General features: G+C 39.4%; 1 protein-coding gene across 4 annotated transcripts in view; it reads right to left on the reverse strand.

Moving 5' to 3' along the window:
• Window positions 1-25,637, reverse strand: part of TRPS1 (transcriptional repressor GATA binding 1) — a 224,904-nt gene that overhangs the window by 179,685 nt on the left and 19,582 nt on the right. For 3 of the 4 annotated variants that reach the window (XM_064154177.1, XM_064154173.1, XM_064154174.1), the window contains exons 2-3: window positions 5,746-5,904; window positions 1,938-2,863 (exon numbers count right to left, since the gene is read on the reverse strand). In XM_064154177.1, coding sequence (XP_064010247.1) covers window positions 1,938-2,863; window positions 5,746-5,782 — 963 coding nt within the window. In that variant the 5' untranslated portion in view covers window positions 5,783-5,904. The remainder of the gene's footprint in view (window positions 1-1,937; window positions 2,864-5,745; window positions 5,905-25,637) is intronic. The other variant, XM_064154176.1, reaches the window with a different exon arrangement.

The raw sequence follows: 25,637 nt of genomic DNA on the forward strand, positions 1-25,637 counted from the left end.
TTTCTTTCTTTCTTTCTTTCTTTCTTTCTTTCTTTCTTTCTTTCTTTCTTTCTTTCTTTCTTTCTTTCTTTCTTTCTTTCTTTCTTTCCAATCAATTGCCAACATTGTATAGGCTGTCTGCTCTACTTTGGAAAATGTTTTTTGTCTGAGAAAAGACTGATCTGAAGGAGATTATCTATGGGCTGTTTCCGACCGCTTTTTGTCTCCCCTGCAGTATCTTACTGCCAGGGTTTACTAGACAAGTATAGTCTAGGTTCAGCTGTTTTATTTCTACTTCTATCAGTTCAAACTGAGATAGCTCGCACATCTGTTTTATTTCTGAAAGCACTGCATAGGAAAAGTGTCCAGCTCATTCTAATCAAGCATAAACTTTCCTATAAATAACTAAGGACCCAACGAAACAATTGTTTGGAGGAAATGAAAGTGTGTTTAAAAATTCAAATTCCTCTATACTGTATGCCTGAACTGTTCCAGTTTGAATGTCTTCCCGACAGAATGGATCAGTTGCTCTAAGATGCTGTCCCTGGAGTCAGCAAACTGAAACTATAGCAGGAAATCCAGGTATTAACATCATACTATGTGCTAATTATAAGCCATCATTTCACATTCTGATATTATTCACTTCTAACCTCTTTTAACTAAATCATGTATTTGCTTTCTAATCACAGTTTGACAGCGTCTGACACAAGACAGTGATCTTTTAATAAGACAGCAGTTCAAAGATGCAGCTTTTATGCATAGTAACAGGCTTAGTCTGATTTGCTGCTCCACAAAAAAGTTGTAAAGCTTCTGAAAAGAAGAGGAAAATTTTAGATCACTTAAAACCATGAAGTTCTTGACTTGTGTTCAGGTTTCAAATTCTTACTTGGAGTTAGATGTTAGCCATCTTAACTTGTTTTGCAAAGTTTCCTTCCTATAGCTACAGTCTCTGCAAGCTTTATTAAATATTTTCCACCTTCTGCCTTTTTATTTTAACATACCCTGGAGTTTTGTCTGGCGATTACCACCAGGTTGGAATCACATATGCAAACATACACTTGAAACAAAATGGACATTTGAACTCGTTTTGCATGCAAATGTTTTCTATTAAAATATTATTTTTTATATCCTAGAATATTGAAGTATCCTGCTGCATCTCTCGGCTCCTTCATTAGGGGAATTCTTTTTTAAAGCAGCAACTTTAAAAAATAAACCAAATTAACTCATAAGAAACCAACAGAGACTCCATGAAAAAGCTTTTCAGTCCACTCTTTCACAGTAAAACTTTTGGGGGGGTTGGGTTTTTAGAGGGTCTTTTTTGCAGTAGTATCTGTAGTTTTTTCCCTGCTTCAAGGAGATGAAAAATGACTGAGGCAACAGTGCTCTCCTTGCAAGCTGACTAACATGAAGGACTACTGCTACTTTTTGAAATGTTTCAAACACCCATTGTGTGTTTTTCTGGCACTAGATAACTTTGGAGTTGCCAAGACATGCCATTTATTTCATCTTAATAAAGAATCAATAAGCCAAATCTTTATTCCTAGCAGCTGATAATTTAGGATTACATTTTTAATTTCCAGCTGCTGTCTTTTGTCTATCTGGTTGCTATTTTTCATTATTATTGGCTCTTTTCTTTCCATGACAGCAAATCCTTCAGATATGATTACCAGTTCAGCAATTTTTCCTGTTTGCTGAATAAGATTTTTTGCTATTGATTACCACAAAGACTACATCACATACAGAAATATCACTGGTCAAAATGCCAACTACTGCTCCACTGTACAAAAAGCTCAGCAGACCTGCAAAAAGCCTAGCTAAAATAGACCAGAATGGTTCTTAAGGCTCTAGGAAGCTCTATGAAATACACTAATCACAAAGGTAGGAAAGGCTTTGCAAATAACTGACTTTGCAGTTGAGAAAGTAGTCATCAGAAGTGAGGAGGCTGGGAAAATACAAACCTGCACATCGTAAGTCCCATTTAGTAAGACAGGCCTCTGGGAATTGATGTCCTGCAGCACCCCTGAAAGCACAGTGCGGTTGACTTTCTGGAAGTCTTTGGAGTGGCTGAATTGCACCATGTTGTGGAGAGCCAAAATTTTAGTGTCGAGTTCAGCGTCCTGCCTGGTGCGGTTGTGCAGTCCTAGGTGGTACTTGCGGAAGTGTTTGATGAGATCTGTGGGGTCATTCCCATAGTAACCGTATCCACAGATGTTGCATTTGAAGTCCTGAAGCTCTGGAGACAGAGGCGCCGTATCTGGGTTATCATTTACCAACAAATCTGCTTTAGATTTGTTCAGCCTTAAACCCCCATCTGAAGGCACTTGTGGGTTTTTTGAGGCCATGGGGACTGGGCTTGAGCCTTGGCCATCAGTTTGACCACTTTGCACTTGCACTGTTTCATCTGAAGCTTTTGGCGACATCTGATGCTCCTCATTTGTCTCCGCTGCATCTCCTGACGGGGTACAGACCACATCTTGGGTGTCATCTGCATCTGATTTTTGAGGAGACTTCAAGGGCTCACAGATTCCCCCAACAGCTGGAGATGAGAAAGCCAGCATATTTCTGTCTGTCACCTCATCATGAGGGAAGGATGGAACATTTCCTCCCTTATTGTGGCTTTCATAATTGAAGCCAGCCTTTTCACTCAGCACTGAGCTTTTCAAGTCCTTTTTAATGCTGGAAGATGGCTCTTGGACATGCGTGCAAAGTTCCTCGTTATTTAACTCTGCTGCATCACCCTGGTCAGTATTTTCTTGCATCTGCTCTGTGGAAAATTCCTTTTTCCTTCCAGACTCTTCACTCTCAGTACCTGTAGACTCAATGGTCTGTACCTCACCTTCACTAGCAACGTTTCTTAGAGGGGGGTTCTTTTTCCGGACCATATCTACCACAAAAAAAGACAGAAAAAAAAAAAAAAAGACAAAAAAAAGGCAAAAAAACCCTATAGAATTATTCAAGATATATAACAGATTATAAACCTGACACTTCTTAAAGCATTCTGAACTATATAAACACATCAACTTTCCAGAACATTTTTGTCAAACAGGTTTTTGCACAAAGTAAAAAAAATCCTTGCAGTGAGACTGAACTTAACTGAAAGAACTATAAAGCCTACAAAAACATTGCCATCAAGAGTGAGTGAATTACAGGTTTCACTGTCTTTTCAGAGGATAATGGCCTGGCAGAAAAAATTTCAAATGAATGCTTCATTTAAAATCATAAAAAAAAAAAAAGACATTTCTGTAGTCTAATGTTCATACACTGTACAGCTACATATAGTGTGGCTCTCAAAAAAAACTCACCTAAAATGCATAATCAGAAGAACTTAAATGAGTTATTAGAAAGGAAATAGATTTAAGAGAAAAAGTAACCTGAGATTGCAGAGAAAGTACTTTTCCTAAGCAGGTCTCAGTTTCTCTATAGCAGAAGCTCCCCATCCTACTGCCCATAAACTTCAAACAAGATTATATGGATACTCCAGAGCCTGGCCCCACAGTCCATTATTCATGCAATTGGTTCTATTTGCCAAACAAAGAGAATCTAACTTTATTAGGAAACGCATTGTCAATAAAATTTTACAGGCCTGGATTCAGACATTGGACATTGCTGTGTGGCTGAGACGGGACATATCCCAAAAACACCTGGAATCTACATGGATCTAAACAGCTGAACCTTCCTCTGCAAACATAGCCACTGTTGAGACAGGAAGCAGTAAGGATCAGAGTGAAAGAAGGAGCTTGCCAGCAGTGAGTCAGCTGATAACTGAACAGGAGACTACGGAGGAAGTAACCAGACTATGCAGGTACCAAGCCAAATTCCTCATCCACTACTTATCTTCACCTTCCCCAGTCTACTTAAGTAAAATATGTGAAACTTCCCTTCACTCTCCACTGGATTCCATATTCATTGCCAGCTGGTTTGATCCATTTGTATTCACATGCTAACTATGGGCAGAAGACAGACGTGCTATGACATTTTCCATGCTCTTATCTTTGCCAACGCTGTATACAACGATGGATACTCCTCTTTGCCAAATTGTGTGTGGTCCGGTGGCAGCAGCCTGCAGTACCACACATGAGATGTGAGCTGCAGACTCAAGCCTGAGCCCCCATTCCCAAATCAGTCATGGCTGGATGCCTACGGAGGCAATGAAGATATATACAAGGGATGGCCACATGGTGATTCTGGGAGCAGCACTGATGCTCTCCAAATGATAATGTATCCAGACTTTTGCAAGACGTGGATGGCCTTCTCAAGACTTTGAGAAGTATTAACTGGAGACAGAGGTTACAAATAAAAGAACAGGCATCTGTACATCCTCTTATTTACATCTGCTCCACATGAAAGGGCACTGTGTGCTACGTTGATAAAAACAGACAGCTTCTTAGGGGAAATGTTCAACTTGTGTCTTGGGATCACTCTGTTGTCTTTGTGGTTGAGCTGATCCACAGGCAGCATGGCTACAGCAAGATGGCTTTCACACAGTATGCCAGCTCATGTCACAGAAACTGTGACACTCTGTGTGGTCTTACTGGGTTTATAAATGTCTACTGTGACTCCTTTCTGCAGAAGACACACATGCTTGGGAACCAAGTGTCTTCTCTTTAATGTCAACCACACCTACCCGGACATATATGCAGTCAATTTCACTCTTTTCCTCCCCCAACAACTTACTGAATCATGAAGTCACTCAAAACAAAGAGAAAAGAAAGATTCCCTGTTGTGGTAAGGGAACTACTGCAGCACAGATCCAGCCTACTAAAACAACAGACTTATATAATCGAAGGTATAAAGACAGCCCTCGGCTTTTTAGCATTACTGCTTCTCTGCAGAACTTCATGAATGCTCTTAGGTAGCACACACTCAAAATATTTGTGAGCATCTCTGGTAGTGTTCAGCTCTAAGTGTGCTTTTCTCCCAGTTATACACCCCAAACCATTTTTTAAATAACTTCTGTTTAAAATCAACTCGTGGCAGAGCACAGAGAAAGAAGTTCTGACTACACAGTGAAGAAAAATCAGAAATTGAGAAAGTAAACATTGTGACTGTTACCTCAGTCAAAATTAAACAAAACTCAATGCAGTGTTTTAAAATGTTTTTGTTACTGATATTTTTGGCAGATAAGGGAAGTTTAGAGATTCGCTATCTTCATGGCAACTGACAGAAAAGTCTCAGCAAAAAGGACAGAAGAGCAAATAAGGAAGAGGAGGAGGAAAAGGAGGAGGAAAAGAAAAACCTGGACTGTATACAGGCTAAGTAGACAGCACTCCAGATCTAGATACTTGGGTTCAAATTTTCCTGACATATCTATAGGTCTGCATGCTAATGGAGGGAGCTATTTCATGCAGTATTCTACACTTGGAGAAAGAAAGAAAAGAAGATACTGGTTTAAATATTAAAACTTTCTTAAGTTAAATTTAAATGTATTTTCCCTGGGTCTTTTTTATCCTAGCATTTGTAAAAGCATCTGTCATTTATTTGCTTGATATCGACTCAAGGGGACAGTAAGAAAGGACACACAAGGTTTTCTTGTCACTGAAATTCCACCACTATCATTACTCAGATACATATTATATAAATAAAACTACATTTGCAATACTCTTAAATTGAAGAACTCATCCCCTAGCAAGTCGTAAGTTAGATACAGAAAGCATATAGCACTCTGAAATTATTATCTCTAAGACAAATAACAGATTGCACAACGTTTTATTGTGTGCCAAGAACGTTTTCAGTTAACAATTTCACTTGAAAAAATGGATCACATACTTGTAAAATCATACCCAGCATTGACTTCATAAGGCATGTGGCTTTAGAGTGCTTTTTACAATTATTAATTCTATTAGTCAACTAGCAGGCGGGCTAATGCAATTGTCTTAGAAGATGCACGGAAGACACAGAAGACATTTTGAGAGCTGATCTGTATATCTGCAAAACAAAACAAAAAAAAAGGTTTTCCTTCCTAAATTATGCATTCAAAATATGTTGGGTTTAGTTTCTTTTTTTTTTTTCACTTAAAGACATTATTATGCCTATTGTACACTCACATGCATCTATTAGTGGGCACTATACACAGAGTGGCAGCTGTTTTCTACTTCCACCAAGCATGAGAAATCCCATAGCTCCCTCCTTCTCAGACAAATGAGCATATTCTTGCACATACATACACACACAAAGAGACAAAAATTATCTCAGAGGTGATGTTCACCAAAATGCAGTTTTAAAGTAAGTGCTGAAAAAGAGCTGGATAAATGCTTCTGAAAATAAACAAAATCACACAAATTAACACATATTGTGCACCACAACGGGGCTGGCCAGATGAGATACAAATAACTGGTTCATATCCAGGCTCTGCCATTAGCAATTGGAAGTTATCTGCTGGCTGCCTCATGTCCCACTTGAAACAAATTTAGTGGTGTTGCTTTCATTGTTAGTGGGCAACTTCCCACATCTCAAAAATGCTCTCTCAATAATAAGACGTTTGTTGGGTGCTCGTAAGCTGGCCAAGTGATGAACAGCCATTAGGAATGAATTACCTTTTCATGACTGGAAATGGCAATACAAACTAAATGAATTACCTAAGAGTAATGTGAATAAAAAGCCTTTTCAAGCTGATGGAACACCAGATAAGGCCCAGGTTTCAGAACCTGTCTTTGGGTTCCATAACCTAGGATTTAGTATCATATTTTCATTATGCTGAAATTATGTTTAAACCACATGGGGGTTTTTGTTTGTTTTGTTCTTTTACCTGATATATTCACTCTCAGCTATTTGAAAGTGGAAACAATAGCTATATAAAGCTTCCCTTAAAACCAGCCAAGGCTACTCTCCACAATTCATGCATCTGCAAGTTTTTACTCAAGAATCACTGACACCAGTTTATCCCTGAAACAAAACATGGAAACTTCTGCTAAAATCAGCTTGTAATTCAGGACAATGAATTACCATAGTGACATCTGTACTTCTTTTTAAAAACAAAAAGCAAATTCTGGTAATCAATAGTTTCCTATGAGTGGTGAAGATTACAGCTAATTACCTGCTGATCATCAGCTCCCACAATGGGTCACTGTTACTGCTCATTACTTTTACTGCACAGTGTGACTTGTCATCAAAGCCTACTGCAAGAGGATGGTTGTTGTCTTGCGCCTGTGTTGCAGGTTTAGTTCAGACCTTAGTCATATGTTCTTCTAAGCAGAATAACAACTCTTAGAAAGATGTCTGAATTTTTTGAGATGCCACTGACTAATCTTTGTACACGCAGATGCATAAGCAGAAGAAGGGCAAATTAAGTCAAGGGTCTATAAAGATTGTGATGTTATCGGTTAGTATGCTGCAGCAACAAAAAGTTAAATGAAAATGCTCATTGGTATTCAACAGGCTCAACAAGGACCTCTTTGTTAAGGGATAGTAAAATTAATACTGCTACACTCATATACATTACTCACCCACACACAGATATATAATGCACATACGGCGCTTAAACATCAATCATTTTGCCAGAATAATGCAGCAAAAAATCATTAACTCTCAGTGTCTCGGCTTAATATATGTCTAATACTTACCTATCTCACAGGAGTGTTGTGAGGCTTAATTAATTAGTGACTGTAAAGCATTTTGTGATCCTCTAATGAAAGGTGCTACATAGCACAAAGTATTATTAAAATCATTAGGACCACAAAAAAAGCCCTGTGGAATTCCAGCATACATTGTCTGCTGAGGTTGGGAGTGATCTTATTATTAAAAGGAGACCGTCAGACTAATTTTCATAATTTTTTCAAGACCTTTTTTTTCCTCCTCTCTGCTGTTGTGATAGCACGTTAGGAGCTAGAAATTTAATCTTATCATCTTAATAACATACACTCAACGTAGTTTGTTACTGCAGGGCTAAAGAACAGGGCTTTTACCACTCATCTGGCTTTCTCTTTTAAGAAAAAAAAAAAAAAAAAAAAAAAAAAAAAAAAAAAAGAAAGAAAGAAAGAGAACAAAATTGAGCCACATATTTTGACACCTTCCCACACTCCACCCCACCAGGACAGCTGATCATGTGAGATTGCAGGATACTCACTATAGCCGCATGGGAAAATACTGCTGTGGTTTTAATTTCTCTGTCTTTCACAGGAGAAAAAAATGTAAAAAACAAGAAAATAAAAAAAAATTAAAAAGGGCACAAAACAAACCCCAGCTTATTACACATAAAGAGGCTACAAAGACTGTCTGCTGTGCTTTATATAAAAAAAAACTCTTGAGTGTTCAAAGTGTTGGCTTCTATCAAGCACAAAAAGTCCAACCGGTCTGGAGCCTTCTCCACACTCTCCATGTAACAACTGAGCAGCTGCAAGCACACAAGCTCTGAAGCCAGAAAGCTCCTGTCTTGAGAGAAGGAACTTCTGGGAAACCGTCTCTGCAGCAGGCTCCATCCACATGGAGCCACCCTGCACCCAGCCCTCCGCCACAGCCCGTCCCGCTGGGCTGGCCCAGACCTGTGCCAAGCACAACCAGAAAGTTAGCAAGCTAATCAGGACAGCTCACAGTTCAAAGAGCAGTAGGTTTTCTAATTTAATCTTTTTTTTTTAATAATACAAAAAATAATAACAATCTGCAAATACACTGGAAGCTCCAGATGAAACTGCTAGCTTCACTGAAAATTACCTTGCATTAGATGCAGACTACCCCCAGACTCAGACAGAGTGGTACAAGACTCTCTGAAGTTCCTGTCTTTCCATCCTCATTTATGGATACTCAGTGAAATGACACAAAAGGGACAGTTTCACATCTTCACTATCTCCAGCCAAGACACAAAGCTACATACAGTCACACTCGATGCTACTCTTTCAGCAGTGCTTGCAGCTCTCAGAGCATGCCTGCCTGAAAACCAATACTGGATCCTAACCTTTATCTTTTCAGAAGGGAAGAACAACCCAAGAGAACTCGAGCAACAGGCTTTAAACCACAGGAGGGCAAAATAAGCTTAATAAGCAGCTCCCTCCTCAGTAAGACCCCTTCCTCCCACTTTGGCACCAGTGTCTCCAAGTATGACCTACAAGACAAGGCAAGTCATGGCTCTATGTAAGTGACAAACTTAATACTGAAAGTCCTTTTAAGCTATACATGGTTTTGTACAAGTCCTGAAACTACATGGTTGCTCTTTCCTGCACAGGATCGCTTAGAGTAGAACACACCTCTTTGTATCATTAAAAGTTGGCAAAACCAGATCTTGTATTTGGTCAAAATTTATCTGCTTGATATTCTACACTCTACACGTTCCATTGAAATGATGATAGCTTAGTCTATTAGAAAACACAAGGAGAAAAACATGCCTTATGTGTCATATTAGTAGAGCAGTATTACTGCAGAATACTGCTGGTTTTCACCTCCTCTCTTCCTGGTCTGCATTTTCAGACTCTTCTTCCTGATCACCAATTCACCAAGAGCTTTTTGCAACTTTTTTTCTAGAAAGTTTACACCTGAGACAAGTGAAAAAAGCTGTGATCTGTTCAAGCTTGTTCCTTCCCATTTACATTTACTTTCCCAACATTGATTGTTCTCAAATCTCTGAAGGTGCACTTTCAAGGCAGCCTAAATCCTGTTCAGCTACAAAGTCTCATCACCTTCAAACAACTCTCATCAAATAAATCTCTTATTAATTCACATTAAGTTAATACAAAATGATCTTTTCTATTACCATATGCTTCAGAGCACAGCACATATTAGTAGTCATCGAGTCAGTGGAATAAATTTAACCTGTTTTTTGGGTATAAAACAGACACTTGGTCATTTCAGAGAGTTTAAAAGAGGCATTTCAAAACAGACTGTCTGAGCCTACTTCCAGGCACTTGTTTCATTTCAAGCTCACTACTGGGGTAATCATGCAGACAGTATCAGGTGAAACTGAAGTCAAACGGTGATTTGTCTAAAGAGGCAACATGGAGTGGAATATCTTGGCATCTTACAACCAAAATGAACAACTGTTTTTACTTAAGGGTGCCTGAGCACCACAGTTTGCTGCTCTGCATTTTTTACCAGCCTACTGCAGAGAGCTTGCTCCCACCAGACCTTCACTGCCATCTGTCCACATGTGGGAACCCAAGAAGGCAAAAATTCACTTTGCCCTGGCTTCCAATCAAGCATCTAAAAATACTTGGTAAGCATGACAACCTGTTAAACCTCAATGAAGAGTGTGACACAGGAAAATCAATATCGCTGCCATTTCAAAGCTAAATAAAATTGTGTACGGAGAGATGCAAAACCCTAAGTGTTCAAGGTGACATGCAAGCAGGGCTAGTTACTAAATCTGGTTTCTCTTGATGTCCCAACCTGTACACCTCTCCTGTATGTATTTCGGTAGAGAGTGTCACCCTCACACTTGGCAAAAGGCCAAGATCCTGTAATTTTATAAGGTACAGAATGAGCACCTCGTACAAAAATCTAAATGCTCCAATTTATCATGACAGTCATGGGACAAGCTGACATTTTATTTGTATGTAAATTAGTCTCCAAAACAGCATTAGAAGGCCACACTTTCAGAGAATATTGTGCCTTTGCTTCAGCATTTACCTCAATGTTCAGCATTTATCTCTACACTCATTTTGTGTATTAAAAGTAGTTTAATTTATATGTATTGATGCTGCTTTGCATGCTCCCCAATCTGTTGTTACTGCACCACAGAGAGAATTCAGCCTGATTTGCTCACTGCAATAAAACAACTGACTTCTGCCAGGGCTGACACCTTCTATGAGACCCTTGTCATCCTCACTGAAACTTCTGGTTCTTCTATTAATTCGCTTTTGCTACACATTGTAGGGCTACAGAACATTCCCTGTTAGATGAAAGCAGAGGTCCATTTTGTCTGGAGTTCTGCCTTGGAGACCAGCCAATACCAGATCCTTCAAAGGATCTGCCTTTGCACAAATACAGAATCACCTACCTGTCTCAGAAATAAATCACTCCTAATCCTCAACACTTAGACAGTGGATTGCTTTCAGTAGAGTTTATACCCCTTAATTATCTCTCACACTCTAGAATTTGTTGTTAAGTAAGTCTGCCTATCCCCACTTCCAACAGAAGTGTCCAATATCTTTCGGAACATTACGTTAATCCTGGTATCAGTGTTATCTTGTAATTCTCCCATTACAATCTAATTACAATGTGAAAAAGAGTAACTATCTGAAGCGCTCTGAATCTGCTTCTTGTCAATGGAGTAGTGTTTCCCTTCCATGTGCTGTGAATTTGCTTCTTGCCAAATGAGTAGTGTTTCCCCTCAATCTTATACCAGTGAGAACTGAAGATCCCCTAGTCTGTGGGTACATCTATCCCATTCCCTTTATTCACCTTGTCTTTAAGAGTAAATAACCATTGTCTTTCCAGACTCTTCTAGTAGGTGTGTCAATTTCGTATGTTTCAATTTCATTTCAGCCTGAGTAAATGTTCTTTGTAATCCCAATGTCCTTTGAAGGCAATGGGAGTTCAGGGTTGGCAAATGACTCAGAGCTGAATCTAAGTTGAGTAGACCAGCAGAGGCAAGCACAGTGCTACCCTGAGATGAAGAGTGAGGAATGAAGCTGACCTTCTGGCTCCTAGGCAAGAGCAATCAGGTATGGATACAAGTGACTCATTTGTTCTTTTGCATTAAGAATACAATGGACTGATCTCCTCATCCTTGAAGTTAATGGCAAAAGCCTTACTGACTGAGAGAAGCAAGGCTGAGATGTGCTGTTCCTTTCCATCACGTGAGGCCCATGATACGATCAACAGCTTTCAAAGTTCCCTTGCACAAAACCTCAAAGGGAACCAAAAATTATTTGAGAAGAGGAGAAGATGGGAGGATGAAGGAGAATGTTTTTGGTTAGCATTCCAGAAAATCTCAAATAATTCTGTTTCCAAGTACAGGCAAAAAGACTCTGGAGAGGGCATTATTGTAGTACTTTTCCAGACAGACTAGAACCAGGATGAACATGAGTTTGCAAAATGAGGTCTGTGTTGGGTTTTTTTGTTGTTTTGTTTTAAAGAAACAAATTGACAAGGGTTTCCAGACACAAGTTACACAGGTAAGAGAGGGCAACCAAGGGCAACAGGAGTTGAGCCCATGTACATCAAAGCAGACTTTGGCTTTGGGTACCTATCCAAATTGAGTCTTCAAAGGTTCTTATGTTGCCCTATTGTTTAGCTTGAATCTTGTCTAAGCTTGCTTAGAAGAACCCACATTCAGAAGCATGGGAGAAGGGAAAAAGAAGACATATTTTCCAAACTGTGATTTCAAAACAAAACCAAAAAATGTAAATCTACATGCTGCAGGCTAATACTGGTAAGCGTGGCTAGCTATTGTTGCTCCGTGCTCCAGTCAATTTCCATATATTAGCATTCATTGCTGACATTATTAAATCCAAAGTTATTTGGATGCTTTGATCAGTAAATTGAATCTTGAGTCTAAATACGATGTACCTATATTCACGTAAAGTTTACAAAACTATCACATTTCCTTATTCTAACTCTTCCCCCAACATGTTCTGAGCTTCCATATATCCCACAGCCATACATTCCAAACACAGACTATTTTATTCAGTAATATATTCAAGAATTTAGATGAAAAGCAATGGAAAATGTTTGGCAACCTCTACATAAACAATTTCTATACATTTGGGTTGAATCATCTTGATATGCCTGCAACAGGTGAAACTTTCATCACCAATATACCCTCTTGACTCGGAGGTCAGAATGCAAGAGGATCTGTATTACAAACATTCTGTATACTCTTTAAGGCTATCACAAAAATTAACATCACGTTAAATATCAGCAAGTCAGAATTTTGGCTCTAATTTCCCACTCAGCACAAATAACCCCACTCTCCATTGTGAAGGAGGGAGAAACAACAGCAGTGGCAACCACAACAAAAGAGTGGATTATGTGTTCCCCACACAAAACAGAAAGCTGTGACTATTCAAGAAAACTTGGCCATTTGTCAGAAATCAGAGAACTGATGTTGGAGACCAATATTAGCTCCAGCCAAAGTAGTGGTGAATTACCTTGCTTTTGGAATCATCCCTATGAAACAGGAAAGAAAGACTCCATTGCAACACATATCATATGGTGCTCAGGAACACACTAAGGCACTTTCTTAAAATGAAACAAAGGAAAATGAAAAAAAAGGTGGAAAAAAGTGTGAATACAAACAGATACCACTTGAGTGTTTTTTTTTCTATTATTTCCCCTTTTATCTCTAAAGTTTCTTTTTAAGCTGAGAAATGAAGTGAAACGCTAACGAGAAAGCTTCTCTTATAATGCCTCCCCCTTGATGATTTGTTATGAAACTGCTTTAAAACAGAGAAGCATTTTCCAGAAAGTCTTAAGAATCAAATGTACATATTCACTGAGGAATATGATTTCTGTTTTACCAATTTTAATTCTGGTTGGAAATGGGGAAGGAGACTTGAAGACTCTGCTGATGTGGCTTTGCAGCAGCTTCATGTAGCGACAACTGGCATTCCTTTAAAACTGTCAAGGAGTGCCAGCGTCAGCCTGTTGACTGTTGGATGAATATATATAGTGCAAATAATGCTGTTCTTGAATCAGTTTTTGCCCAACTCCCACATAAACTTTCCATGGGAAAAACCTCATAATGCCTGCCTAAGTGATTTTACGAATCTAGCTTTCAGCTTTTGATAGCAGATTTCTCATGCTACTGGCTTTGATTCTTTATTGCGTGGAGGTATAGTGCCAAAAGCCTTCAGATTAGTTTTGGCCATACTGACATCGGAAATTTAATTTAAACCTTGGTAATCTGCCAGCATCATAAAACAAACAAACAAATTAAAAAAATAATAAAATCAATACATTTTCATTCTGAGAGCTAAATATGTAATTTCCACAAACACAAGGGCAACACAGGTTGCAGAATAAGCATGCTACAATGTACAAAAGGAACCAGAACTACCTATATAAAACTACCGATAGGAGTTAAATAGAAATCTGCAGTCTGCAGACAACAAACACGAGTGGACAATTGTTTTTAGCACTGAAGATACATTATGAAATGAGTTGATCACTTAACTGTATCTCCTTTCCATCAATAATACACCTAAATGTTCTCTTAAAAAAAAACACAAACTAGAAGAAACTCTCTAAAAGAGAGAGTCACACAGAGGTACAAGCACAGGTTACACTAATACTTCTGTTCTCAAAAATCCCCTATAAACAAGCGAGCCTTACCGCATTGCTCCTGTCTTCCTCCTCGGAGCTGCCTTCTTGCCACCTCAATTCCCAATCCAATCCCTCACCAGTTCTGAGAACTATCCAGCGGTGATGCAGGGCCGATTTGCTGCTCTGGGATATATCCCACAAAAATGGAAAGCTTTTGCTGTGTTTTCACTTATAAAGAAAGCAACTTATTAAAGCAACTTCTGGGTTCACTGGCATCTTGGAGTCTAAAAAAAGTCCCAAAATTATTTGCAGAGGCTACAACAGCACCTTCTTTGAAGTAGTGTTGCAACTTGTGCAAAGGAATTTGGGATGTACCTGAGATCTGAAGGTGCGGGCTACAAATTAACACAGCCAATTAGGTGGAGAAGCTGAGAGTCCAACAGAGATGGAGCAAGATAACCACAACTGAATAAAAGGACTGCCAAATATAAGCCAGTTGGTTGAGTACAGATCATGTCATCCTGCTCAGCTAGCAGCTGCCCAATCAATAATCTGTTGCTGTCTGTTCTCCCCATACCAATCAATCCAAGCTAGGGCTGCTTCTAATTTTCCAATCTAGGAATAGCTTCAGAATATCCACAATTGTTATTTCATACAACTCAAGAGATAAATGTTTATCCACACATCAGCATGCACATTCTTCCCAAAATGGGACTAGTCAAGAGTAAATAATTACTCCTGTAACAGTTTGATCTGATAAGGCGCAAGACATAAGGCTGCAAAAGCGATCTTGGTACCATTAGCAGTCAGGAGAGAATGCAGCTTCTAAAATTACTTGATTAACTGATACAGGGTCCAAAAGCTCTGGTAATTCTGCAGAGAATGTTTTTCAGTAGATATAGCCATTTTTTTTAGGGATAAGTATGAAGTACACATTTCTCTCCCCTGAAACATGGTACAAGTGGATTTATGCTACAAAGATGTCTTCTTTTACATGGAGATGGGAAAGAAATGAGAGTAAATTAAATTCAAGCATTTCTTAAACAATTAATTTGCTAAGCAGTAGGTACTGAAAGAGTAATAATGCATAAAAGGAGTTAGAAATTATAACTTGTACATGGTTTCTCTTCTTGTAATGAGAACAGATAAAAAGTCTCATGTCAGAAGACATTTCTTCAAGTGTTTGTATGAAGACAACAAGAGCATATATACGCACACATGACATAAAGAACAGCTGCAATAAACAGAAGTCATGCATTTAAGCAGCTGGTACTTAGGTCTTCTCCAGCATGAGAATCTACTGTTCAAACATAAAGTCTTCTTTTTTTAAAGAAATAAACTTTGTATGACTGAATCCCATGTCATCTTGATAGGCCTTGGCCCACTAATAGAAAAACAATTACTCTTTATGACTCTCAAATCTAAAGCACTGATTTGATTTCCCATCCTATTACACACCAAGTTGCTTCAGCTCTCAATCTCCTTTGAGTCTAAAACAAAACCACCCAACACCTACTCTCATAACACTCCTCATCCGCACACAGCAGAACCTGCACATTGTTCCCATTTTGCCTGCTCACAAGATGGCATGCTTGTCTCACTTCAACTCTACAAATAAGTCTGTATTACACACACAGCATCAGGGATAATTAAAGGTTGGGCACGGAGGTGGTAGCGCTGTAGTGAGTAGAGTAACGCGCTCCCACAGCACCAATGGCACCAGCAGCGCTGTGAGTACGTCTGTGCCCTGGCGCCTCTGACGCCACATACACACAGACCTACTGGTTCTCACTTCCCAAGCCCAAATGCAGGAAGCAGTGTGAGCTTGGAAACTGAAAAACTCAGAAGAAGAAAATGTGGTTTCTTTACCCAAACCAAACTTTGTCTACCTATAACACTACTTTGTCTACCTATAACACTACTGGCATGTAAGCTAAGGGTAGTTGTGTAATTCAACAGCATGCTGTAATCCAGGCAATATACTCACACTTGATTAGAAGCTAAAACTATTGAAAATTACCATCTCCCTTACTTCTTTCTAAGAGCTTGACATACAGATACCTTATGTCTCATTATGTTTCAATTTGAATCGTGACTGCAAATCACTGAAAATACAGAAGAATGAGAAATATGGCAGAAGAGGCTGCATTACAGTGGCTGGATTCCAGAAACATCCTGAAAATACTACAATCACCAAGAAAAACATCTTCCATAACTCCAAGAAACAGCAAATCTGCAGGAAGTAGCAGAATAAAGATGACATGCAGCAGACTCAGTGGTTCACTCTTCACACACAGAGTTAAGACTTGACTGGATTTAAAGAAACTTACTTTCTTCTTTTTTTTCCTTTTTCTTTGAATATAAATACGGGGAATAGAAACAGTAAGAACACCGATCTACCTGTTGATTTCTCTGACATTCACTTCCAAAGCTCTGAGAAATCAGGAAATGTATCAATTCTTTTTTTAGAGTACTTGAAGTCTAGGACCTCATGTGGCAAGTGCACACACTTAATTGTATACACAGACCCTCAAGTTAACCTGCGTTCTTTATGTCAGCAACCTGCCAATACCAGTTTCTGCAGTTTCCTATGTTTTGCCCTGAATCCACAGCATCACAAGTCAATCTGGTACATGAACAGGACAAAAATGAAATACGTCTTAGCCTGTGCTGGAGCTGGCATGTCAATACTGTAAGAGATTCATGAAGTGAGGAAATGTCAACAGTTTAGACATCAAGATGAGCAAGAGGAAGACCATTGTGCAAGCTCACACCACCACAGCGATGCTGTGCAAGCTGGAAACCGTGAACCCACAAGAAAGCACAAAGCAGGGATTTCTTTTTACTGTCAGCTGAACTGCTTCCTGTAATTAAAAATATACAAAGGTTAAAGTGAGAATATTATTAAAATGCACTGCTAGAAAATGAATTCCCAAAGAATGGTCAAAAGATTAATCAACAACAGCCTATCATCCTAAGATTTTGTGGGAATACAGCATTTCTGAAGCAGACAGCCTGGCATTTACTTTTTTTGCTACGTGAGAAAAATCCAACATCAAATCGTGGGTACATCTAAACTGTAGGATACACTTCTTCAGCTCCCAGCTCTAAATGCACACTCTGGCAACATCCTGACTACACGTCAGAAAATCTGGTTTGGCACCATTCTCCTACACACTTTGGACTCCATCAGTAGAAACCCAAGCGAACAGACAAAGTGCAACATGCACCATCCAGCAGATGAGGACTGCAGCACCTGGCCTGCAAAGAGACAGAGCAGCTGCTTGTTGTGGGCTTGTGCTTCTTATAAGCACTCTACATTTAAGCACTCTGCTTTCTGCTCTGGTTTATAAAGCCACTTTTTCATTACTATTTCTTTTTTTAATGAAACAGTAGGATCACTGAAAGAGAGGAGTGACAGTACTATGGTTAGACCAGTAGCCCAGGACTGGGAAATGTTTCCTAACTCCCTTTGCGTCCTCAGGAAAGCAGCATCATATGCTAACTGCTCCCACTCCAGAACAGCCACACCATGACTATGTTTACCCTGGTTCTGTAATGCTTAGTAAAAACTGATCTGGTCTTAAGGTCAAATGTCCAGGCAGAGACTGAAACTCTTACTTTATTCTCAAGTCACTTCTTTTCATTTGAACTAGTCATTCAAAGTCTTAAATCTCAATTCAAACAGCTGCATCACAGATGATCTACCAAGACAAACACTCAAGTGAGTTTATACAAAAAGTACTAAGGAAACTGGATGATGACACAGTTTTGTGGTATCTTCAATCTAGAGATGTACTGAGATATCCTACAGAAAACTACTGAAAAGTTGTATTACAAGCTGAAATGAAATTTAGTAAGGAAGAGTGTTTTGCGAAATAACAATCCCTGGCAGCTTATTAACTGTAAATGATATAAGAAAGGGGGGGAAGGAGAAAAAAAATCCCAAAACATAGTAGTTGACCACAATTATAATTCAATCTAAATCACACTTCAAAAAGCATTTTAGCAGAAAGAGGTAATGTCACAAATGACACTGAACTTACAAAACATTTCAGAAGTGCAAGAAAGATGAATTTTATCTAAAAGAAAGACCTGGAATCTGGGACTCTGCTCTATATGAACATGGGAAGTGCAGCTCATTTACACTAGCAACATACACAATTGCTAGCAGCAGGTAAACATTAGGGAGGGAAAAGCTTAGGATCATGTTGGCGTAAGAACAAATAGACTAGCCATGATTAACTCTGGGCTGAAAATGAGAAGGAAGGGTTTTAACTGACAAAGCAGTGAGGCTATGAAACATCCTTCCATCAGACGCAGTCAAGGCAAGAAAAAAAAAAACCCTGCATAATTTTAGGATCAAGGTGGGTCACTTTACAAAAGGGATTACATATGGTGGTTGATGTTCAAAGAGTTACCCACTGCTCACAGTTTCCACAGAAACTCAGGACAACGTACACAAACCCACTTTTTCAGGACATATTCAGTCTTACCACTATTCCTTAAAACTTTATGTGCCAAAGGCACTCTGTCCTCAAAAGCGGATGGAGGAAAGGCTCTTCTTTATCTTTAACCCCATCAAAAATAAATGATTTTCAGAGTGACTTTTTGCAACCCATAAAGCGAATAGTCTTAGAAAGACAATGCCTTCCACCTCCATAGAATACACAAGGTATGTAATGTTTCTCACTTGGGCAGAAGGAACCAACTGCAACATTGCCAGTATCGAAGCTTTTGTCAGAAAGTCACTTCCAGACTTTCTATTAGTCACACACACGTGTGACTGCCATACTCCAAAGAGACGCTGTAGAGCTCTTTCTGTATTTTACAGACACTTCATTTATTAGAAAGGCAATCAAAAGGCAGCTCCTGAGCTTTCTGCATAGGTTCACAAAAGGACAGGTTGTCCACGTTGCTTTGCAAGAGGTACACTTAACAGTGCTAACACCAGAAAAACCAAACACAAAGTTATTGTCAGGAAACTGTACAGAGAGCCTGAGTGGGACAGAGGTCAAAAGATAGGATGCACCTAGAGCAGGTTCAGGCAGTTTGAGGCTACACCTTGCTGACCATCACAGCAGGACTAAAAGATTGTTTGGGCGATTTTTTTTTTAATAAACCAAAACACTTTCAGAAATTTCTTCGGTTTTCAACTGAACTCCATCTATATGGATGAAAATCAAACAGGTGACAGGTGATGCCTGTTGCTCTACTTAAAAAAAACCAGAAACTAGCTCCAATTCAACAGGGACAGAATGCTACCCTTCTTCCTCTTTATTCTTGGAGCACTCCATCTCTAACTTGCTGCAATGTCTCTGTTTCCACATAATTCACAATGCAAAAACAAAGATGGCAACAAAGAGCTCAGAAGAGAAACCTTATGTGGTGAAACAGCCCGACGCAAACCCTGTAATTCCTAAAATCCTTTTCATGAGGTTCATTTGAGCCTGACCAACCTTCAGACATTATTTTGGTTCAGCTGTGTGAACACCAGGCCAATTGTTCTGTTTCTTTTGTTTTTGCACCATTGCATGATATACCACTATTAGTTTCTGGGTTTTTTTTTTCTTTCCACTATACTAAAATGAATTTAAATATGTATTTATTTATGAAACTACTCTTTGCTAAAATCAGAGCTCTTCAATAATCCATGACTTGGCAATTCTTTCCAACATCTCATTTCTGCCTGACACATCGCATGAAGGGTTGGTGTTTTTTTCCCTGGCAATATATTGGAGCTTCTCCTTCTGCTTGTGAAAAATTGAGAGATTCAAGATTTTCCCTCACTAAGCAGGTAAAGCACGGAGGAAAGGCTAACCTTGATGGAGTTCAAAGTAAAGCTTGGTGACATTTGTCAGTGAGAGCAGAGTTGTCACCAAGTGAAGCAGTGGGTGCCACAGGTAGATCCAAGAGCCAGGATCAGAGGGTACAATTTCATAATAGGTTTAAGCTACATTAGTCCTGAAGAAGCCCTGCCCTTCCCATCACCCATCACCTGCCTGTCCCAGCCCTGCCCTGCACTTGCACCTCTTTCTGGTCAAAACCACTGTGCTCACATCCCAGGGCTAGCAGGAAGTCAGTCAGATTGTTCCTTTCAGACTTGGATTGAAAAAGTTTATTTCTCTTCTACAGAACAAACCCCCAACATATTTCCAGTCCACCTCTCATCGCCTCATCACTACACTAGAACCATACTAGTGCTCATCCCACACGAACAAAGGTCACACACCTGAAAAAGCTCCATCACAGCCCAACTCAAACCATTACCCTAGTGCTCCTCGCCCTAGAAGCACTACTAGGCAGTTCACCATGCTGGAAGTCCTCAGCCAGAGGCCATAAGTCTCAAGTGCCTGACAGTGAGGAGGCTGCGTGCGGTCCAAGCGCTGCCGCCCACCCATACGATCAGGCTCCTGCATATCTGCAGTCCTCCTTGTCAGCATATAGGGGAAGCAAAATCATCAGAAATGGTGTGGGTGAATGAAAATAAGCCATGCCATAAAGGAGGGAGTGGTGAATTTTTTTTTTTACTTTTTTTTTTAAAGGGAGAGAGAGATAAAAAAGGAAAATTGGGGTGAAAATTTGCCAGGAAACTTCAGAAGAGTAAAATCGTTATAGCAAGCAAACTGATTCATTAAATAACACATAAAGGAGGATTATAATGCCCTTCTTGTCATTAAAATGCTTTAAAACTATACTTCTGTAAGATATGCTAATGACATTCAGCTTCTGTATTGCACAGCAGAAGCTATGTGCTCTGAGTGGAATTTTGTGCACTGTGTTACATGGGAGTTCAGGCTAGAAAAGCAGTTATTAGTTCAGATTGACTGTGAACATGTTTAAAATGCACACGAGAAACAGCCATACCATAGAGAAACCAGATGTAAAGGTAACTGATGCACACCAAGCAACAGATTCCCTTTCCACCCAGGAACTCCTGTCTATGAGCAAGACTCCTACCTTTGACATATTTTTCCTCTAAAATTAAAAGCCTGCTTGCTTGCTGAATGTCTAATCAATTTCTTCTTTTTTCCCAATATTCACATCTCAACTCTACTAAAAATGAACACCACTAACAGAAATAAACTTATCAGTTTACGTGTACCTCTACTCAGTAGTTTAAAGAGTTTTGTTTCAGTGACATTAAGTTCTGATGTATTTTGACCAAGGTACATAAGTCCATATTAAAAATAACAAAAACCACGCTTCAAAACCCAGTGGAATTGGCACAATCAAATTTCCATGTGATTTATCAGCTTCACTGTCACAGTAACTAACTCAGTGCAGTTTTTTTTCTTGGTTCTCTCTGTAAGTTGTCAGGAGAAGTCAGTCTATCAAACAGAAATGTTAAGACTATTCTAATTGCTTATCTCTCTTACCCTGAGTTACATCAGTAAGTCATCTTCCTCCATCAACTTGACAGGAGTCTTTCTGGTGTTGACCTTAAAAGGACAGAGCTGTGACAACTTATTTTTTGTTTTCTTTTAATAGTTCTCAGCTGAATACTTGTCCTTGGTAGTCCAGGGTCCTCATCTGGCACTATTTTACCCTGTGGATAGACTGAACAACAAAGCCTTGGTCATTCAGTCTGATAGCATCCTCCAGCCTTTATCACAAGGGGCACTGGAGAACTCAGAGATGGATTTTGTTCTGGCAAAGCCGTGATTAATTAAAAGAGGCCTTCTAGATTTGGCCTTATTTTCTTAATGTTGTGTAATTAATGAATATGAACACACATATTTATTTCCACAGCCTTTGCTAAAGATACTAAGTGCTCCAATCCCTGGACTCAATCCCTCCCAGCATTTTCACTTGTGTTACATAAATAATTGTGTTTGACTTTCCCTAGGTCCTAGAATTTGAAGCTCAGGATCAAAAATCTGCTCAGGATTTCAGAATGAGAAAGGAAGAATATACAACAGCTATGCACTAACAACTTGTCTTAATTCAGTACCCAACAGGGAATATTTAGAAGAATATAGAAACATTTAGCTAATCTGAAAATAACACTTAGTATTTCTGCAGTGCCATTTCATATATGCAGCATGAAATAGTATGATTTTGTGCCAAATCCCTCTAAAAATAAAGAGGAACAGGTATATGGCATATTTCAAATTCATTCCACTGTCTGCACTGATTTTTTTTTACAAGAATATAGACTTTAATCACAGCAATTTATGCATCACCAGTTTTAATCATTACTTGACAGGCCAAAAATGTCAACATACACATACACTGAGGTTAAAATAAATTATTTATGTTTTCCCTTTATTTCTGAAAAGTGACAACTCCGGAAATAATTATTATAAGATGTCAGCCATAACTAAATGTTGTTGTTTTATCAAAGGAAGGAATCTTCCTTTGGATAGTGACTTGTATACATCATATCTATGTGCACTTAATTACGCAGTTACACAGCTCAACATCATCTTCTGTGTTTACACATTATGTTGATACGTGTTACAGATTTCATGCCATGCTTTCTATTTAGTAGGCAGTAGATTTTCTTATGGTTTATGAAAGCTCAAATTCAACTAAAAATCATTAAACCTCTTTAAAGTATTACTCGTCAGTCCAGCGACACCTGAGGTATGCAAGGAAGGGGGGGGGGGGAGAAAAAGAAGATATAAAACCTAGTTTGCATTTAAAACTAATCTAAACAAAGAATGACACATTCACTCTACAACTGCTCATCCAATTGCTTTGGTTTATCACGTTCTACAAGTAACAAATTTCATCATCGCGCACCCTACTTTCATCCACAGAAAAGGTAACTAAGCTTTCTGTTGCTTTTCCTTTGTCCAGTTTCTGGTATTCTTAGCCTTGAAAACTAGAGTTATGGAGCAGAATGTAAAATGGAGAACATAGTGTCACTGCACCAACAGAGGAAGCTTCTGGCAAAAGCCAGTTTAATCACTTCCACAAACTGGTTCCAGTTGTTTAGCTAGCCATTTCTACTAGGACTGTGGTGTGACTTTACTTAAAACCTTGGCAGCAAATAGGTAAATAAACACAATTAAGCCATCCATCAAGCTCTGTAGACTTAGACCTAAATGCAGATCAAAATTTGAAGGTCTTATTTTTAAAAGGTAGATATTTCGATTTTTTTTTTTTAAATACAGGGTATTTTTTTCTATTTTTACAAAGAATTTTTTTCTTAAGCATTAGTTATTATGTACCTTTGTTATTCATATTACATTAGGAGTCCCGCGACTCTTTTAATATAGACTGCAGTAGTTTCATATATCTTTCAGGATAGAAAGTATGCTTTAATATGCCATACATTAAAAATCAAACCACATACATGATGCTACCAGTTTTGCTTTGCTCCTGCAAGTATCTGCAACATCAGACTATTATGCATGATGATCACAGAAGAGAAAAAACCTAATTGGCAAGAAGTCTCAATGGGCTTAAACCAGAACAAAAAAGTGTAGTCAATTTACGAGCTGAAAGTCTGTCTGCAGTTTGGCACATACAGCATATCCCACCATGTGAATTTATAAAAATCAAATAACTTTGCAAATCACCTCCAATATTTCCTTTTTCATTGGTTTTAATCATGTTTGAAAGGAGAGGAGGGGGAAAAAATCACAGGATAAAATGAAAGCAAAATGTAATGATCCAGGACCATAATTCTCCTGAAAAAACATTCCTAAATTTTTGGAATATGGACCACTGTCAAACTTCAAACATAACAGAGAACCACTATGCAGCCTTCACATCAAACTTTTAATTAAAACCCTTAAATAGATGATATGATCTTGCAGATCAGTATCACGCCATGATTATATGTGTCTGCAGACCACAATTTGGAAACAAATATATTAAAAGGTTTCCAAAGGGAATGCGAGTCTCTGGGCTTCTTGGAACACTCATTCTATATACTGACACAGTACACAGTACCACAGCCTTCAACTATTTTAAGATCTCCATTCTGAGTATTTGTGTAAGTGAAAAATACCAATCTGACACAAGATTTTTTCATTAAATTCATGAGACAACTCCAAGATTATTGCATGAAGAAAATACTTCTTTACCCTAGTATCTCCCTCTCAGTCTAGGTTCTTGGGATGTTTTTTTTCACAAACTGACCAGATTTACACCCTCTTTATAATGAAGTACCCATAAGGCAAGGCCAACAAAGTGCCTTTCAGAGGCATCCTAAAAAGGACCAGCCTATGAACAAGAAAAGCTCTAATTTCTTCAGGTCACTGCAGAATGTGGAACAGAGTTCTGCCGGTTTATATATATACACACAAATACATTTGCAACATAACAAAATTATGTTTTATATTTATGTGCATATATCTATGAAGGCGTTCAGAAGCAAAGTCTAAGAGAAAGGGGGAAAAAAGTTAAATAAAAGCCTGCGGTCAGACTTACGGCTTCATCTAAGTTTAATTAGGAAAAAAAAAAAAAGAGAGAAGAGAGAGGGAGAGAGAGGCTCGTCCTAAAAGCGGAGTGGGACAGCCGCGACTGCTGTTTTCTGCCCAGCACTTGAGTGACAGAGCGGGGGGAAGAGCCGTTAATCACCGCTCTCTGGGAAGCGGGCAGCGAGCGGGAGCAACTGCTTTCCGCAACACTTCCTGCGATAAGGCAGCCAGCGCTGGCACCCGGACACACGCGACAGCGGCAGCGACGCGGCGTAAAGCCTCATGCGACTGCGAACGTGACCCGCAGCCCTGCGCCCCCTGCGCGGACAGACAGGCAGACAGACACACAGCCACACACATAGAGTCTTCTTTTAGCTCTCGCCAAATACGCCGCGGAGGGGTGCGGAGGCGCGGGCAGGCAAGGGAACACACACACCAGTCCCAACACCCCCCTCGGTTCGCTGTCTCAGCGACGAGCAGAGCCCCCGCCAGCCCCGCAGCCGGCGCTTATCGGTGATGCTCATGCACGACACAGACCCAGAACGTAAACGCTGAACAAAGGAAGCCGAACTGATAGAGCCGTACAGCGGGGCTGGCTTTTTTTTTTTTTTTTTTTTTTCTCCTTTTCCCTTTCTTAAAGACGATCCCAGCAAAACTTTTTTCACTCAAAGTCAACGAAGTATCCCCCCGCCCCTTCCCAAGGTACTGTTAAGTCTTCAAAGTCTTAGAAAGAAGTTTCAATGAGGCAGAGACAGAAGTACAGCCATTGACGCCGACACGTCCCCATATCATCCGATAACTTCCCTTTACATGCACAGTACAACACGAGTTTGCTGATCACAGCTTTTCCACTGTACCAGAGCCAAGTGCAGGCAATTACTTACACTTATGTAGACTTTTATAAGAGATAACAGTTATCTCTATTGAAAAGGCACAAGCTGGGAGGAGGTGGTTTGTTTTGGGGGTTTGTTGGGATTTTTTTTTCTCCTTCATTTGACTTGCATTACTAAACTGCTTAAAGAAAAAAACAAAGAGGTTTCTGTGCAGGGCCTGATTCACCCAACTCTCTGCTGAGCCCAAAGGGAGGGGTGCGGGCATCCTCGCACCGCCTAGAAGCGTTTCATCCAGGCCCACCTAGTTTCTAAAAAGAGC

Source organism: Pogoniulus pusillus, chromosome 14 (genome assembly GCF_015220805.1).
Source record: "Pogoniulus pusillus isolate bPogPus1 chromosome 14, bPogPus1.pri, whole genome shotgun sequence".
NCBI classification, from domain to species: Eukaryota; Metazoa; Chordata; class Aves; order Piciformes; family Lybiidae; genus Pogoniulus; species Pogoniulus pusillus.